At 44.3% G+C, this 17,154-nt stretch overlaps 1 protein-coding gene across 4 annotated transcripts in view; it reads right to left on the bottom strand.

Annotated features, from left to right (window-relative positions):
- Positions 1 to 17,154, bottom strand: part of OS9 (OS9 endoplasmic reticulum lectin) — a 21,563-nt gene extending 4,409 nt beyond the window's left edge. The window contains exons 1-8 of one of the 4 annotated variants that reach the window (XM_004481280.4): positions 16,948 to 17,154; positions 16,347 to 16,523; positions 15,427 to 15,490; positions 15,236 to 15,312; positions 14,908 to 15,006; positions 599 to 809; positions 397 to 501; positions 114 to 214 (exon numbers count right to left, since the gene is read on the bottom strand). In XM_004481280.4, coding sequence (XP_004481337.3) covers positions 114 to 214; positions 397 to 501; positions 599 to 809; positions 14,908 to 15,006; positions 15,236 to 15,312; positions 15,427 to 15,490; positions 16,347 to 16,523; positions 16,948 to 17,109 — 996 coding nt within the window. In that variant the 5' untranslated portion in view covers positions 17,110 to 17,154. The remainder of the gene's footprint in view (positions 1 to 113; positions 215 to 396; positions 502 to 598; positions 810 to 14,907; positions 15,007 to 15,235; positions 15,313 to 15,426; positions 15,491 to 16,346; positions 16,524 to 16,947) is intronic. The other 3 variants (XM_004481281.4, XM_023585438.3, XM_004481278.5) reach the window with 3 other exon arrangements.

Genomic DNA, 17,154 nt, shown 5'->3' with positions numbered 1-17,154 from the left:
TCGGGGTCTGTCCACACATCCCCAGACAGATGTAGGTCACGTCCTAATGACCTCAGCGCAGTGACCCTCCCCTCCCAGGTCCAGCCTCCTCAGGGAAGCAGAGAATGGCTCACTTCTGCCTGTGCCTCCTCTCCTCCCGGGGCCTGCTCCTCTGACTCATGAAGCATATTCCAGAAATCCGATTCCTTATCGTCATCCTTGGTTGGACTTGCACCTGGGGAACAGAGAACAGGAAGCATCTGAAAGGAGGGCAGAAACGGAGGGAGCGAGGAGTACAGAGGCCATTCCACCCCCGCTAGTACTGAGGAGCGGAGTCCAAGGAACGCCCGCACCCAGCAGTCCTGGACAATAATAACCGGAAGCAAGTTTCAGGGGATGAGGGAAACAAGGTCCTACCTGCTTTCTTGGAGGGTGCCACCCCAGACCTGGTTTCAGTCCACAATGGCGGATCCGTGTCTTGCAGCTCCTCCACGATGTCACCTCCGGGCGGCTTTGAGTCTACTGGGAAACAGCGCGAAGGCGGGGTGGGGACAGTTCCTCAGGGCTTCTCCCCACTGCCCAGGCGTCGCCCTCCCGCCCTGCTCCTCTGACTGCTCACCGGCTTGTCCCTGGATGTAGGCCGCGTACTCCTCGGGCTGCAGGGCAGGGTGACAGAGGATGGCCTGAGGAGCGGCGCTGGGCGGTGGCCGCAGCAGGGGGTGCGGGCAGAGCCGAGGAGTCCGAATGGTCAGCACGTACGAGCAGGACAGGGGCTCATCCACGCGATCGATGTAGTCCCCAGAAATGCTGGCGCCCTCGTCGCACAGGAACTACCAGGGCAGAGAGGGCAGACAAATGGTAACCGCCCCCAAGGCGTCGCGTTAGTTCTCGGAGCAGCTGCCTTTTATTCAGCACTTACCGTGTGTCGGGCACTGTACTGGGCACTTCACATACATTAGCTCATTTAATTATCACAAAAACCCATCAAGGGATGTATTAGTATCTCAGTTGCGTGGCTTAAGAAATTTAGGCTTAAGGCAGTTAAGGGACTTGTTCAAGTTGACCAGTTACTAAATGGTAAAAATAAGAATTGAACCCAGGCAGTTTAACTGTGATTTTTGCTTGTTACACATTCTTACTTTATACAAATATGCTATACACATACTTACATGTATTCGGTATTTAAAAATACATATGTTAAAAAACACCTCCAAAAGTTTTAAGGTCCTTGTAGTCTTCAGAATAAAGATACTGATTAACATTAAGTATGCACCATTGTACTTTCTCAGGTAACTTTTGAAAGTAAGAGAGGCTCCACGCAGAGAGGCAGTGTGAGGCGCTCCCCAGCAAAATGTCCATAGCTCATGAAAACTACTTTTAAGGAGTGGCTGTGGCTCGAGCAGTTGAGCGTGCACCTCCCACTTGGGAGGTCCCGGGTTTGATTCCCAGTGCCTCCTAAAGAAAACAAACAAAACAAGGAGCAAAACAATGAGCAAATAATGAACAAACAGATGAGGGAGCCAAACTCAGGGGAGCCAATGTGGCTCAGTGGTTGAGCACTGGCTTCCCCCATACAAGGTCCCAAGTTCAATCCCTGGTCCTGGGACCTCAAAAAACCAAAACCAAAACCAAAACCAACAACAACAACAAACTCTAATTTTAAAAACAACATAAAATAAAATAAAATAAAATAAAATAAAATAAAATAAAATAAAATAAAATAAACCATTTAAAGTCTCTGGAAATCTTCCCAAGGGCAGACAGCAAGTGAAGAAACATTTATTGAAGAAAATCTTTGAAATCTTGAACAATGAGAATGTGGCACTTAAGCCATGACCTGCTCCTTTCCTCTACCCCTCACTTAACAGATGCTTCACTTTATGGGGCCAAGAAAACAGGGTTCCCTCTTCCTTCAGCTCCCAGGAAAGGGATATGGTATATCATCCAGAGAGCAGGCCATGGGTATTTTTCAACTCTCCTCTCCCCCTACTCCAAGTTGCAGAGACTAAATTCCTGGTGAATGTGGCCACTGCTCAAGGGGTCCCTTCTTCCACCCAGTCTGTACTCTCAGGAGCAGGAGGCTGAGAATTGAGGGGCCCAGACTGCCCCTGCTCCCTCCCACTTCACTTACAGGAAGTCCCACCCAGAAGATGCTCACCAAGAGTACCAGAGGCTACAGCCCCCACCCAGCACCCTGCTCATAAAGTGGGGGTGTCACTCCAAGAGAGAGGGCCACTGTCCTTGTGTCCTGCTCCGGAGCACGGGCTCAGAGATTTTTATCCCCAGGGGAAGAGGCAGACCCAAAAGAACTGACTTTATTTGAAGCAGAGTGTGGGGCGTCCAGCCTAAGAGTGCTCTGGAAAACACTGGAGATTGATTTTGGTGGCACGCAATCAAGAGGGGGGAAGAGAGCTCCATTCGAGCAACAAGGAAACAGAGGACAGCCAGTGGACCAGGGACAAGCAGGAAGAGAGGCGATGGAAGGCCCCCTGGGGTCAGAACACATCTCAAATATTTGCGTGCAAAGGGCCCTGAATTTAATTGGTTTGGACTGTGGAACAATTTATGCCTCAGTGAGTTGTCAAAAACACAGAGCAGTCAGCTGGCAATGGGTGGTACCTAGCAGTTGAGCGTAATACCAGCAGAGGCAGGCAGCTGAAGACTCCAGGGAAAGGAATGCTGCTAAAATCCCTGTCCCCCAGGGGGTCTGTGTGCATGCCCCAGGAGCACCATCAGAGGCTGCACCCGGCGGGGAAAGAGACTTCAATAAAATAGTCCAGCCAAGTCACTAAACAAACAAACGAGCAAACAACAAAAATAAACCCTTTGGGGAAGGGCCAAGAGTCAGTATCCAGTTGCAAAGATATTACCTAAAATGTCCAGTTTTCAAGAAAAAAATCATGACAAAAAAAGAAACATCAATTTGTGATCCACATACAGGAAAAAAGGCAGGCAAGTGAAACTTCCTGTGAGGGGACAAGATGTTGGATTTTATAGACAAAGACTTCAAAATAGTCATAAATATGTTCAGAGAACTAAAGGAAACCATTTTGAAGACAAAAAGGAAGGCATGATGACAATGTCTCATCAAATAGAGAATATCAATAAAGAGAAATGATTAAAATGAACTATATGAAAGAAAGGAAGAAGTAAAACTCCCAATTTACAGATAACATGATCTTATACATAGACAATGCTGAGAAACCCACAACAAATGTACAGTAGAATCAACTCTCTAGGAATAAATTTAACCAAAGATATAAAGGACTTACACATGGAAAACTACAAAACATTGCTGAAAAAAATTAAAGAAAAGACTAAATAAATGGAAGACCTTCTATGTTCATGCATTAGAAGACTAAATATTGTTAAGATGTCAATTACACCCAAAGCAATGTACAGATTTAACATGATTCCAATCAAAATTCCAACACAATTCTTTGCAGAAATGGAAAGGATGATCATCAAGTTAATAGGAATGGAAAGGGGCCACAGATAGTCAAAATCATCTTGAAAAAGAACAAAGTTGGAGGACATATGGTGCTGGATTTTAAAACTTATTATAGAGCTACAGTAATCAAAACAGCATGGAACTGCATGAGAACAGTCATAGAGACCAATGGACTAGAACTGAGAGTTCAGAAATAAACCCTCATTCTTTCAGTCAACTTCTCTTTGACAAAGGTGCCAAGTCCACTCAGTGGAGAAAGAATAGTCTCCTCTACAAATGGTGCTGGGAAATTGGACATCCACATGCAAAAGAATAACTATGGGGCAAACAACCAATTCCTTCAACAAATAAATTGCAAGAAAAAAAAATTACAGGACTATCCATAGATTAAAGGAGACTTAAGAGTCATAATGACCAAATATGGGAGTATATGGACCTTACTTGGACTGTGATTCAAATAAGCCAACCAGGGAAGCAGACATGGCTCAACTGAAAGAGCAACTGCCTACCATATGGGAGGTCCAGGGTTCAAACCCAGGGCCTCCTAGCCCATGTGGTGAGCTGGCCCATGCCGTGGCACTGCCACATGCAAGGAGTACCCTGTCATGCAGGGGTGTACCCCATGTAGGGGAGCCCCATACGCAAGGAGTGCACCCTGCATTGAGCCACTCTGCGTGAAAAAAGCGCAGCCCACTCAGGAGTGGCGCCATACACAGAGAGCTGACGCAGCAAGATGACGCAACAAAGAGACAGATTCCTGGTGCCAGTGAGAATGCAAGAGAATACAGAAGAACACATAGCGAATGGACACAGAGAACAGACAATGGGGGGGCAGCGGGGAGAGAAATAAATAATAAAATAAATCTTTAGAAACAAAACAAATAAGCCAACCATATAAAAAATTATGGGGAGGAAGAGATGAGATGTGGAGGCGTTTTCGGGACTTGGAGTTGTCCTGGGTGATGCTGCAGGTAACAGCTACCGGACATTGTACGTCCTCCCATGGTCCACTGGGTGGAACGTGGGAGAGTGTGGGCTATGATGTGGACCACTGACTACGAGGTGCAGCGGTGCTCAGAGATGTATTCACCAAATGCAATGAATGTCTCATGATGATGGAGGAGGTTGTTGCTATGGGGGGAGGAGTGGGGGGAGGGGGATGGGAGTTATATGGGGACCTCATATTTTTTGAATGTAATATTAAAAAAATAAAGACAAAAAAAATAGAAGCTGTAAAAGGCAAGGAGGGAGATTCTCCTCTAGAATCTCCAGAAGGAACACAGCCTTGGTGACACCTTGCCCAGTGAGATGCATTCCAGACTTCTGATGTCCAGAACTGTATGATAATACATTTGTGTTATTTTAAGCCACCAAGTTTGTGATCACTTGTTACAGCAGCAACAGTAAACTAATAAAACAGCCTACTCAATATTAATTTAAATTTTCCTCAACCTTTGAGGCGCAACTTGAGGTCCACCACCAGGAAACCTCCCCTGACTTCTGCCACCTGCAGCGACCCCTCTGCCCTCACAATTGGGGAGTTGCCTCTTGTTTACCAAATTCTGCCTTTGAGGCCCTTCCTTCCCCACCTTCAATCAGAGCATGTGGTCATTACTCTTGATTCAACTTAAAAAAAAAAAGTAAATGAAAAAGTAACTGATGTTAATGTTTCCAGTCACCTGTATCTGCTATCCACATCATCTCTTGGCTGTAGGATCTTAGCCAGAAATGTGAGTAGGGGACATCAGTCTATTGTCACAGCCATGACTTGAGGTCAGAAGACCCAGTGACTAAAGGACCACTGAGTTCAGATAAATATGAATGATGTTCTGATGCTGTTTTTGGTCAACTGAATTGTAGAATAACACAGGTTCAGTTCAACATGCTACATTTGCAATGATAATACTAAAAAAAAAATTTTTTTAATTTGTCTTTAACAGAAAAAAAAATTGTGGGATAATCAAGGAAATTCATTATATATTTAGAATGTTAAATTTAAGCCCCATATATTTTCTACAAAGAAAATATTGGAGAATATGCAAGCTATAGTGACAGATATTAGAGTATAGTTTACATGGAAGGGGGACAGGGGGAATGGGGAGTTAATGTCTAGTGGGCATAGGGTTTCTGTCTGGGGAGAGGGGAAAATTTTAGTAATGGGAGGTGGTGAGGGTACTGCAATACCATGAATGTGATTAATTCCAAAGAATGGTAGGCTTGGGAGTGGGTGAGATGGGAAAGTTTATGTTGTATATATGTTCCCACAATAAATAAATAAATAAAGACCAACTAAGGAGACAATGACAATTTGATAATTAAAGGCAATACATGATCCTGAATGGGATCTAGCAAAGATGGAGAAAAGGCTCAAAGGAACATTACTGGGACATAGAAAAAATTGGAATATAGATTGTAAGTTTTATGTCAATGTCAAATTTCTTAAACTTGATAACTGCACTTACAGTTGTTACACAAGTGAATGTCCTTGTTCTTAGGAAAATGTACACGGCAGTATTAAGTGTTCAGAGACCATGATATATACAACCTACACTTCAAGTGTTCAGAAAATGGATTGATAGACATACAGATGGATAGATGGATAGATGATAGAATGATGTGGCAAATGAGGTGGCAAAATGTTAAAACTGGCAGATCTGGCTATCTGGAGGTGGGGATGTTAGAGTTCTCTATATGGGGTTTGTATTATCTACTGTCCTGTAAGTTTGAAAATATTTTAAAATAAAATGTTTCTTAAAAAGAAAAAGATTTTTTATCTTTCTGGAGTTTCACTTAATGTAAGCACTGAGATAGGGATCCGAAGTTAATTCCAGGTGCTTACCCAGTTGTTCCCAAACCCCATGGCGACTGCACCATTAGCAAACCCCCCCACACTGCTCTTGCTAGGGAGCACCAGTGCGATGAAACTTCACCATGCCTGCTCTGGTGTGGACAAGGAGCTTGGGAGGACCAGCAGGACATAAGAACTGAAAATGGGGAGCAACCAGACAGAAAAGCCCTCCAAACGTCCAAACTCACTGGCAAACAACACCTTCCTTTTAGTCCAGTTACAACCCTGGGAGCCCCGACCCGAGGATAATTGCTCTCCCATTGTTTGGCATCCTAGTCCTGCCCATATTTTCTCCTCATTCTTTCCCTTGTACCTCAACCTCTCTTCCTCTCTACCAGGTCCACCCTGCAGCATCTAAACATGTTCCAGCCTCTTCCCATCTTATAACGTACATACACCCCTCACAAAAAAGCACCTCTTCCCCCAACCCCACAGTCCCTGTAGCTAGTGCTCACCTTTTCTCTCCCCTTCATGTCCAGCTGTTCCAAAGTTTCCTCTTCTTCACCACTCCACTCAACTGCTCTAGCAGAGATCATCAATGATCTTTGTCATTAAGTTCAATGAAAGGATTGTCAGGGGTATGAATGGGGATAGAGTACTTATTTTTGCCATCTGGTTCCCTTCCTTACTGTCTGAATTTTTTTTTTTTTTTTAGATTTATTTCTCCCTATCCCCTTGTTGTTTGCACTTGCTGTGACTGTTCGTCTTTCTTGTTTTCTTTAGGAAGCACCAGGAACCAAACCCAGGACCTCCGAAATGGGAGGCACCTAATCACTTGAGCCACCTCCGTTCCCAGCTTTGTTGTGTCTTTCATTGTGTTTTTCTTCTTGTGTCTTTTGTTGCACCATCTTGTTGCGTCATCTTGCTGTGCCTGCCCAAGTTGCGTCAGCTCACAGTCCTGCTCATCCTCTTTAGGAGGAACCAAGAACCTCCACTCCCTGATTTGTTGTGGCTCTCATTATGTTTTTCTTCTTGCATAAGCTTGCTATGCCTGCCCGTCATGCCAGCTCCTTGTCTACTTTAGGAGGCACCAGGAACCAAACCAGGGACCTCCCATGTGGCAAATGGGAGCGCAATCACTTGGGCCACTTCTGCTTCCCTGTCTGAATTTTTAGTTCCATGTGCATGCTTTGCTTTTGTTAAAAAAATAATCCCCCTGATCACAAGCAGTTTTTAATCTTTCTCTTCCTTGACAACGCCGATGCAGCTGGCACAATGGATCAGGCCCTCCTTGAAATATGTCCCTCCCAGACTCCATGTCACTCCAGTCTCTTTGGGCCCATCTTCTCAATCTCCTTGGCAAGGACCCCGTCTTCTTCCCATGCCTTCAACAATGGCTTCCTGAAAGTTCTGTCCCACTTTTCTCACTCTATACCATTCTTTGGTGGATTTAATCCATACCCCTGGCTCCAATGATAACGATACAATGGTGATTCCCAGCCCTCTGGGTTCAAATCAGATCTCTCTCCTGAGTACCAGATCCACATATCCTCCAGCCTCTTGAATTCCCTGCAGCCACTAAAATAATCATATTCAAAACCAAAGTCACCATTTTCCTTCATTAAGCCTATTCCTCTTCCCACAATACCTCTCTCTCAGTAACAGGAACCACCATTTATCAAGTTGCCCAAGCCAGAAACTTGGGAATCACTCTTGTCTCCTCACTCTCATTCTACTGATTTTACCCCCTAAATCTCTCTCCAAAATTTCACTTTTCTTTATCCCCACGCCATCTTTATTTTTCATTTGGATTACTTCAACTGCCGCCTAACTGGTCCCCCAAGCATTTGTATACTCTACTCAGAGTGAGCCTTCAAAATCCAAAACTGAATATGTCACTATTCTGCTGAAAATACTCTAGGGCTCCCCAATGACTCTCAGGTTGTCCAAAGTCTACAGAGCCCTTCGAGACCTGTGACCTGTCCCCTAACGACTGCCCGGCCTCATCTCCCATACTCTCTTTTCCCACAACTCTCCCCTCTAGTCACCATCAATATTCATCAATTTCCAGGACAAGGTGGCGGACTTGGCCCAGTGGTTAGGGCGTCCGTCTACCACATGGGAGGTCCGTGGTTCAAACCCCGGGCCTCCTTGACCTGTGTGGAGCTGGCCCATGCGCAGTGCTGAGGTGTGCAAGAAATACCGCCCCATGCAGGGATGTCCCTGCGTAGGGGAGCCCCATGTGCAAGGAGTGCCCCGTAAGGAGAGCCACCCAGCACGAAAGAAAGTGCAGCCTGCCCAGGAATGGCTCCGCACACACGGAGAGCTGACACACAAGATGACCTAAGAAGGAGAGAAATAAATAAATAAATAAATCTTAAAAAAAAAAAAAAAGAAACACAGATTCCCGTGCCACTGACAACAACAGAAGCAGACAAAGAAGATGCAGCAAATACCCACAGAGAACAGACAACCAGGGTTGGGGGAGAAGGGGAGAGAAATAAATAAATAAATAAATCTTTAAAAAAAAGTTTCTAGGACAAGCTATTCCCTTTTTAAAAAATTCCTTTTTTTTTTCTTTACAAGCCATTCCCTCGGGCCTCCTGGCCTTTGGCCTGTACTGAGCCTACCATCTGGAATGTCCTCTTCTTCCCCTCTCCCACTACTCTACATCTGCTAGACTAACTCTTCATTCTTCAGCTGTCAGCTCAAAGGACAAGAGGCCCTCTACCCTAGACTCGTTAGTTCCTTTGCCGAGTGCTCCCATGTAATAGCACACTTCTCCTGTTGGAGTAGTTATCCTGCTTGTTGGGACTGCTGATTTACCATCTGACTTCTGAGAGCAGAGCCATTTTATCCCCAGTTTCTAATAGAGCGCTTGGCACAGGCCATATGTTCAATAAACTTGAGGAAGATGCAGTCTTTACTCTCAGTTCTTTTTTTTTTTTTTTTTAAAGATTTATTTATTTATTTAATTTCCCCCCCTCCCCTGGTTGTCTGTTCTTGGTGTCTATTTGCTGCGTCTTGTTTCTTTGTCCGCTTCTTTGTCCGCTTCTGTTGTCGTCAGCGGCATGGGAAGTGTGGGCGGCGCCATTCCTGGGCAGGCTGCTCTTTCTTTTCACGCTGGGCGGCTTTCCTCACGGGCGCACTCCTTGCGCGTGGGGCTCCCCTACGCGGGGGACACCCCTGCGTGGCACGGCACTCCTTGCGCGCATCAGCGCTGCTGCATGGCCAGCTCCACACAGGTCAAGGAGGCCCGGGGTTTGAACCACGGACCTCCCATATGGTAGACGGACGCCCTAACCACTGGGCCAAAGTCCGTTTCCCTTTACTCTCAGTTCTTGACCTACAGTTTTAGAATACAATGAAGTAATTTCTGTAACAGGCTACACACATGAGTGGATGCCTGTGGGTCTATGTGCCTATGGATCTAAGTACAGTAAACAGGAAACACTAAAGGAACACAACTAACTTTCTGGGATAGTCAAGAAAGGCCACATCTGAGCTGGCTTATCATTCATTCCATTCATTCAACACCTAAATTCTGGGCATCCACTTGGTGCCAGGCATTGTTCAAGGCACTTAGGACAAAGCAGAAAACAAGATAGATACAGCCCTTGCCTTTTTGGAGCTCATTCTGGTGGAGGGAGAGAGATATTAAACTGAAATAAGATAATCTCAGGTAATGAAGAATACAAAACACCGTAGATATCTACTAACATGGGGACAGAGATATATATGTGTGTATCTGTAATAGGTCTCCCTGAGGAGGTATAATTGAATATAACCTGAATGAGGGTTCGGAACCAACCATTCAACGATTTATGGGAAGTCTGCTGCCCCAGGGAACAATGGGAATCACTGGTTCAAAGGACAGAAAGAAGGCCAGTGTGACAGAAACACAGTATTGTATCTGCAGCCCAGACCTTGCCCTTGAACTCCAGATTCCCAGAGTGAACTACTGATGCGACATCACCACTTGGATACTTACTAGGAATCTCAACTTTCATATCTCCAAAACCAACCACTAATTTCCTCCTCCACGAAGCCCTCTCCTTGCCACTTTAGTAAATGACAATTCTATCCTTCCAGTTGCTCAGGCTAAAAACCAGAGTCATTCTTAACTCCACCCCACAGCCAATCCATCACAAATCTTATTTGCTCTACCTTCCTTCAAAATATACCCAGAATTGCCCACTTCTCACCACCTCCACTGCAGCCACCCTGGTCTGTGTTGGGGCATTTGGACCTTATCCTTTGGGAAAGGCAGAATCATTGACAGTCTTACAGGACTGGGCAGAGAAGTGACGTGTGCTTACAGGTGGTGTGCTGGAGCCAGATGGCAAGAGCCCCAACTGGTAAATTTTCTGGAATTTTGTGAAAAGGTTGGCATTGCATTGATAGCCTGAAATTGGCCATGGTGGGAGGATTTATATCAGGGAGCTTGGCAAACACTACAAATCAGGCCTTTCCCTCCACAGCAATCTGGGTGTTCAACACTTACTGGCCTGCCACTACATGTGTGCAAACAGGTATTGCAGAAAGTTAACTCTGGTACGTGGCATGTGGCTCTGCACAGATGTGTGTGCTTGTGAATTGTTAGAATCACCAAAGGAACTTTTCCCAAAACACCTGTACCTACCTGCCCCACTAGATCAGGGACACTTATTAAGAAACTGTTGGCATTACCCAACACATTTTATGAAGCCACATCACCCTGATACCAAAGCCAGATAAAGATACCACAAGAAAAGAAAATTATATACCAATCTCTCTAATGAACATAGATGTAAAAATTCTCAACAAAATACTTGCAAATAGAATCCAACAGCATATCAAAAGAATTATACACCATGAGCAAGTGGGATTTATTCTTGATATGCAAGGGTGGTTCAACACAAGAAAATCAATTAACATAATACACCACATTAAAAAATTAAAGGTAAAAACCCACATGATCATCGCTTTCAATGCAGAAAAGGCATTTGACAAAATCCAGTATCTTTTCTTGATAAAAATACTTTGAAACAAAGGAATAGGGGAAGTGCATGTGGCTCAAATGATTGCACTCCTGCCTACCATGAGAGGTACCAGGTTTGGTTCCTGGTGCCCCCTAAAGAAGAGCAAAACCACTGAGCTGATGTGACAAGATGACGCAACAAATGAGACAAGGAAGAAAACATGAGAGACACAACAACGCAGGGAGCAGAGGTGGCTCAGAGATTAGGTGCCTCCCTCCCAGATGGGAGGTCCTGGGTTCAGTTCCTGGTGCCTCCTAAAAAAAAAAAAAGACTAGCGCACAACAAAACAGACAAAGCAAAATGCAAAACAACAAGGGGATGGGAGAAATAAATAAATAAAATAAATCTTAAAAAAAAAGATAGGAATAGAAGGACAATTCCTTAATATGATAAAAGACATATATGAAAAACCCATAGCCAACAGTGTACTCAATGGGGAAAGGTTGAAAGCTTTCCCTCTAAGATCAGGAATAAGACAAGAATGCCCACTGTCACCACAGTTATTCAATATTGTACTAGAAGTTCTAGCTAGAGCAATTAGATGAGGAAAAAAAAAGGTATTCAAATAGGAAAAGAGGAAGTAAAACACTCACTATTCACAGATGACATGATCCAATATTTAGAAAATTCTGAAATGTCTGTGACAAAGCTACTTGAGCTAATAAACAAGTTCAGCAAAGTGGCAGGATACAAGATCGACATGCAAAAATCAGTTTCTGTACACTAGTATTGAACAATCTGAGGAAGAAATCGGGGGGGGGGGAATTTCATTTTCAATAGCAACAAAAAGAATCAAGTGCTTAGGAATCAGTTTCACCAAAGATGTACAGGACCTATATTCAGAAAACTACAAAACAACGCTATATCAATGAAGACCTAAACAAATGGAAAGACATTTCAAGTTAATGGATTGGAAGACTAAATATCGTGACGATGTCAATCCTACCCAAACTGATTTATAGATTCGATGCAATACCAATCAAAATTCCAACAGCCTATTTTACAGAAACAGAAAAGGCAATCACCAAATTTATTTGCAAGGGAAAGTGTACCCAAATAGCCAAAAGCATCCTAAAATAGAGCAATTTCACTGCCTGACCTTGAAACATTACAAAGCTACAGTGGTCAAAACAGCATGGTATTGGTATAAAAATAGACATGTTGGTCAATGGAACAGAATTGAGAGTGCAGAAATAAACACTCACCTCTACAGTCAACTGGTTTTTGACAAACCTACCAAGTCCAGTTACCAGGACAAAACAGTCTCTTCAACAAATGGTGCTGGGAGAACTGGATATCCATATGCAAAAGAATGAAAGAGAACCCCTATCTCACTCCCTATATAAGAATCAACCCAAAATGGATCAAAGACCTAACTATAAAAGCCAGGACCATAAAACTCCTAGAAGAAAATGTAGGGAAACATCTTCAAGACCCTGTGGTAGGTGGTGGTTTCTTAGATCTTATACCTACAGCACATGCAACAAAAGAAAAAACAGATAAATGGGACCTCCTTAAAATTAAACACTTTTGCACCTCTCGGGACTTTGTCAAAAGGGTAAGAAGGCAGCCAACTCAATGGGAGAATATATTTGGAATCACATATCCAATAAGGGTTTATTATCCATGATTTATAAAGAGATGCTACAATTGAACAATAAAAAGACAAACGGCTCAATTAAAAGATAGGCAAAAGACTTGAATAGACATTTGTCCAAAGAAGAAATACAAATGGTGAAAAAACACATGAAAAAGTGTTCAATATCACTAGCAATTAGGGACAAAGCTACAATGACCTATTATTTCATACCTATTAGAATGGCCACTATTAAAAAGTTGGAAAACTACAAGTGTTGGAGAGGATGTGGGGAGATGGGAACACTTATTCACTGTTGTTGGGAATGTAGAATGGTACAGTCACTGTGGAGGACTGTTCGGCAGTTCTTAAGGAAGCTGAATATAGACTTTCCATGTGACCTGGCAATACCACTATTAGGTATATACCCAGAAGAACTGAGAGCAGTGACACAATCAGACATCTGCACACTTATGTTCATAGTGTCATTATTCACGATTGCCAAAAATGGAAACAACTCAGGTGTCCATCAACCAATGAATGGATAAACAAATTGTGGGATATACACACAGTGGAATATTACACAGCTGTAAGAAGAAAGGAAGTAGTGAAGCATGTCACAACATGGATGAACCTGGAGGACACTATGCTGAGTGAAGCAAGCCAGGACAGAAGGACAAATACCGCATGATTGCGCTATTATGAACTAAATATATTGTTTAAACTCAAGGAGTTAATAACTAGAATATGGTCACCAGAAAATGGAATGAGGTTAGAGAATGGAAAGCTGAGGGTTAACTTGTGCAGAGATGGTGAAAAGGTTGTCTGTTATTATTTGGACATGACTAGAAAAGGTGAAAGCACATCATAGCTTTTGTAACTAGAAGCGCTATTATATCGGTATGGCTGGGTGAAAAGAAAATCTAAGGACATGTATATTACTAGAAGGAAAGCTAAAAATATAACATGGGACTGCATATCGTAGTAAAACCTCATGGGAAATATGAATATGGGTAATAGTACATATATAAGACTTTTTCTTTAAAACTGAGCAAATGTATGTTAATGTTACAAGATGTTAATATCAGGCAAAAATACAACCAAAGCAAACTATGGACAGTAGTATATAGTAATATCTTGATAATCTTCCAGTAAGAGTTAAAAAAAAAAAAGGAAGTATACTAAGGGAAAGAAACTAGACTCAAGGTACTACATATTGCTTGACTCTATCTATACAAAATATAAATATAAATAAACTAGAGAGAAACAGAAAGCAGCTATGTATGGCAGGGGAAGCATAGTGAGATTCAGAGGTGATGAGTTTTTATTTTTGTTTTATTATTATTATTACTAGAATAATGAAAATGCTGTAATGATGATTGAAGTGATAAATGCACAACTATGTGATTACACCAAATACCATTTATTGTACCCTTTGAATGGATTCTATGCTTTATTAATATGTATCAATAAAATTGATATGTTAAAAGAAAAAAGCAGTTGGCAGTGATTAGGTGGGAGAGGAAGGTACCAAACATTGGGATGAAGGGGAGTTTTGAGAGCTACCCCGACGTAGAATGAGTGGGCTTTTTACTCTCAGAGAACTAGACTCCTTTCCTTCATATCACTTCTCAGTTTGTAGTCACTGACCCATTTCTGATTTTTTTGTTAACGTCTGTCTTCCCTCATTCCGTGAGGGCAGGTATTGCATTTCTTTGCTCAGCCCTGTTCCCCCAGATCCAAGCCCAGTACCTACATACAGCAAGAACCCACTGAAGAATCATGAAATGAAGAAAGGAAAGCTGATGAGACAGAGAAGGAAGCTTCAAGGATGAGACTCAGGTCTCTAGCTAATGGGACAGAAAGGAGAGATACGGTAAAAAGGGAACATGTGGTTTGGGGTACTGGGGAAGGATTTGGGAAATGACCTGAAGTGTCTTTGAATATCCAGGCAGTGACATCCAGCTGGCAGCTGGAAATACGAGTCACACTTTGGGTTTAAGGTCTGGTATCTTGAGGATAAGCAATCCTGCCCTTGTCCTAGAATTTGAATTGTCACGGGGAGTCTCAACTTCCCTCTCTCCAGACTCACCCGAACCTCGGCCTCCCGGGGCCTCCCATTGAGGTCGCACTTGGACCCGTTCCCATAGGTCTGGCTGTGGTAGCGTTTCAGGCGGTGCTGCTTGGAGGCCTGGGGAGGACAGGAGGCAGGAGGGAGTGGGGTGAGAGAGAGCAAGGAAGAATGGTCCAGTGCCCCAAAGGGACCTTAGAGATCTTGCCTATCCAGGACCCGGCAGACTTTCTGTTAATTGCCACCAAACCCCAAGGAAGATGTCTGCTAATCCTGACCCACCCCTTCTTGGCAGGACTCTCAGTCTACACCAGGACCCCTTTCCCACCCAATCCCACACTCCTGATACCTTGGCTGTTTCATCATCCCAGTCGAAGGCCGACTGATAGTAACCAAGATAGAGGACTTCACCTTTGATCTCCGAATCTGCAAGAGAAACCATAGTGAAGCACCGTTACTCCCTTCTGCAAGGACTGGGAAGGCAGGACACCTTCCAGGACATGAGGTTGAGGGCTAAGGGAGAATGGAGTAGGGAGTCACCTTCCATGTGGTACTGCTGGATGTGGCGTCCATAACAGAATTCATATGTCCACCAGTCCTTGGTCTGATAATTAAAAAATGAAGTCAGAGGAATGGAGTAGGGATGTCTCTCTTGGGAACTAGGGTCTCTACCACCTCTAAGACAAACCTCTTATCCACTCCTCATTTTCCTCTACTTCCATACTCAACTCTCCACACTCAGTGAGAAGAGAGATGCCTCTAAAGTCTGTTTTCTCCCTGTAGTCTTTCCCCTCCCCCTCCCACACTTTTTTTTTTTTTTAGATTTTTAAGGCTTCTTCTTTGTCCTCCGTAAAAATAAGAGATCATGGTATCCTTGAAGCACTGAGACCAAGGAAACGTACAACAATCCAACTTCAAATATTAACTGAGTTTCTACAACATTCTTTTCACTCTCTTACACACTAGGATACAACTAGGCATACAGCTATAAACATGATAATTCCCTGACCTCACAGAGTTTACATTCTAATTCAGGGAATCAGACCAAATACACACACAAAATTGAAGATTCCATTAATAAGATGAAAAGTGCTAGGATGAAAATAAAACAGGAGAGTGGGGCAGAAAGTGATGGGCACTTAACCACTTTCTTGATTAAGGTTTAGCAGAAAAGCTTCTCAGGAGGAGCCACTTGTACCACTGGCCCTCTCTCAGCCCCTCAATCTTGGTTTAACCCTTCTTCTAAGATCTCCTATCCTAATCCTCTCCTGTGTTCCACAGAGTGCCATCAGTAGCAGCAGGATTCTTTGCTCTTCTCCTGTCTGTAAAATACGTCTATTCCAATGGCCTTCTTAACTCCTCCAGGTCCCCCTAGGCCCCTCCTCATTCACCAGTACTCTAGCTCTTGGAAGGACTGCTAGTTCCCAAGTCCTCATTCCATCCGTCCCAGGCTCTTTCACCTTCAGCAGGCAGGGGGCATCTTTCATCGGGTTCAACAACACAGGGATTCCAGGTCCTTGGTAAGCAGGTGCCTCCTCCTCCCTTTCACGCTGGAAATGAATAGCTCCAGCTGGCAGTCGACACTCATAGCGCTGCTTGTACTTGGAGGAGACAATCACCACGTCCGAAGCCTGACTCTGGGAAAGAAGGTGGGAGGATAGGGGGCCAGGAAGGCGAAGAGAGGCTGGGATCAGGGAGAACAACAAGATCCCTCTTCAGACCCTGGGGAAAAGCCCAGTCGGAGAGAGAATGAGGCACAAGTCCTCCAGGTGTGGGTGAGGGGAAAGGACACACCCACTTCTCCACGGGGGCGGAGTCTGGGTGTGTGCATCAGGGACTGCAACCTGGAGGCTGACAGCGGGAAGCCCCACCCCTGTCAGTCCCTGGCCCCAAGGGAATAAGGCTCAATCTGCGATTCTCAAGAGTCACTGGAAACCCCCTACTTACACTTCTCGGCTCTCCTTAGGCTCCTGCCCCAGACGCCGCAGCTGCCCTCCTTCCTCCACCTTTCTCCCCTTCCTCTTCTGCCCCGGAACCTCGCCCGCCTCTACACCTCCTCACCTGCCCTCCCATGATAGGTAACGGCAGGATCTGGATCCCATAACGCATCTCACTCAGCTCCTCCAGATTCAGGCTCCCGACACCGCCGGTCAGACTTGCGGGTAACAGGAGCCCCAAAAGCAGCAGTCCCAACATACCGGACAGCAGCGTTTCCGCCGCCATTTTTTTCGTTCCCCTTCTAAGCCAGAGCAACGCCTTCCGCCCTAA

Source organism: Dasypus novemcinctus, chromosome 12, assembly GCF_030445035.2.
Source record: "Dasypus novemcinctus isolate mDasNov1 chromosome 12, mDasNov1.1.hap2, whole genome shotgun sequence".
In the NCBI taxonomy this organism is placed as follows: Eukaryota; Metazoa; Chordata; class Mammalia; order Cingulata; family Dasypodidae; genus Dasypus; species Dasypus novemcinctus.
This window is presented reverse-complemented; position numbering and strand designations above follow the sequence as displayed.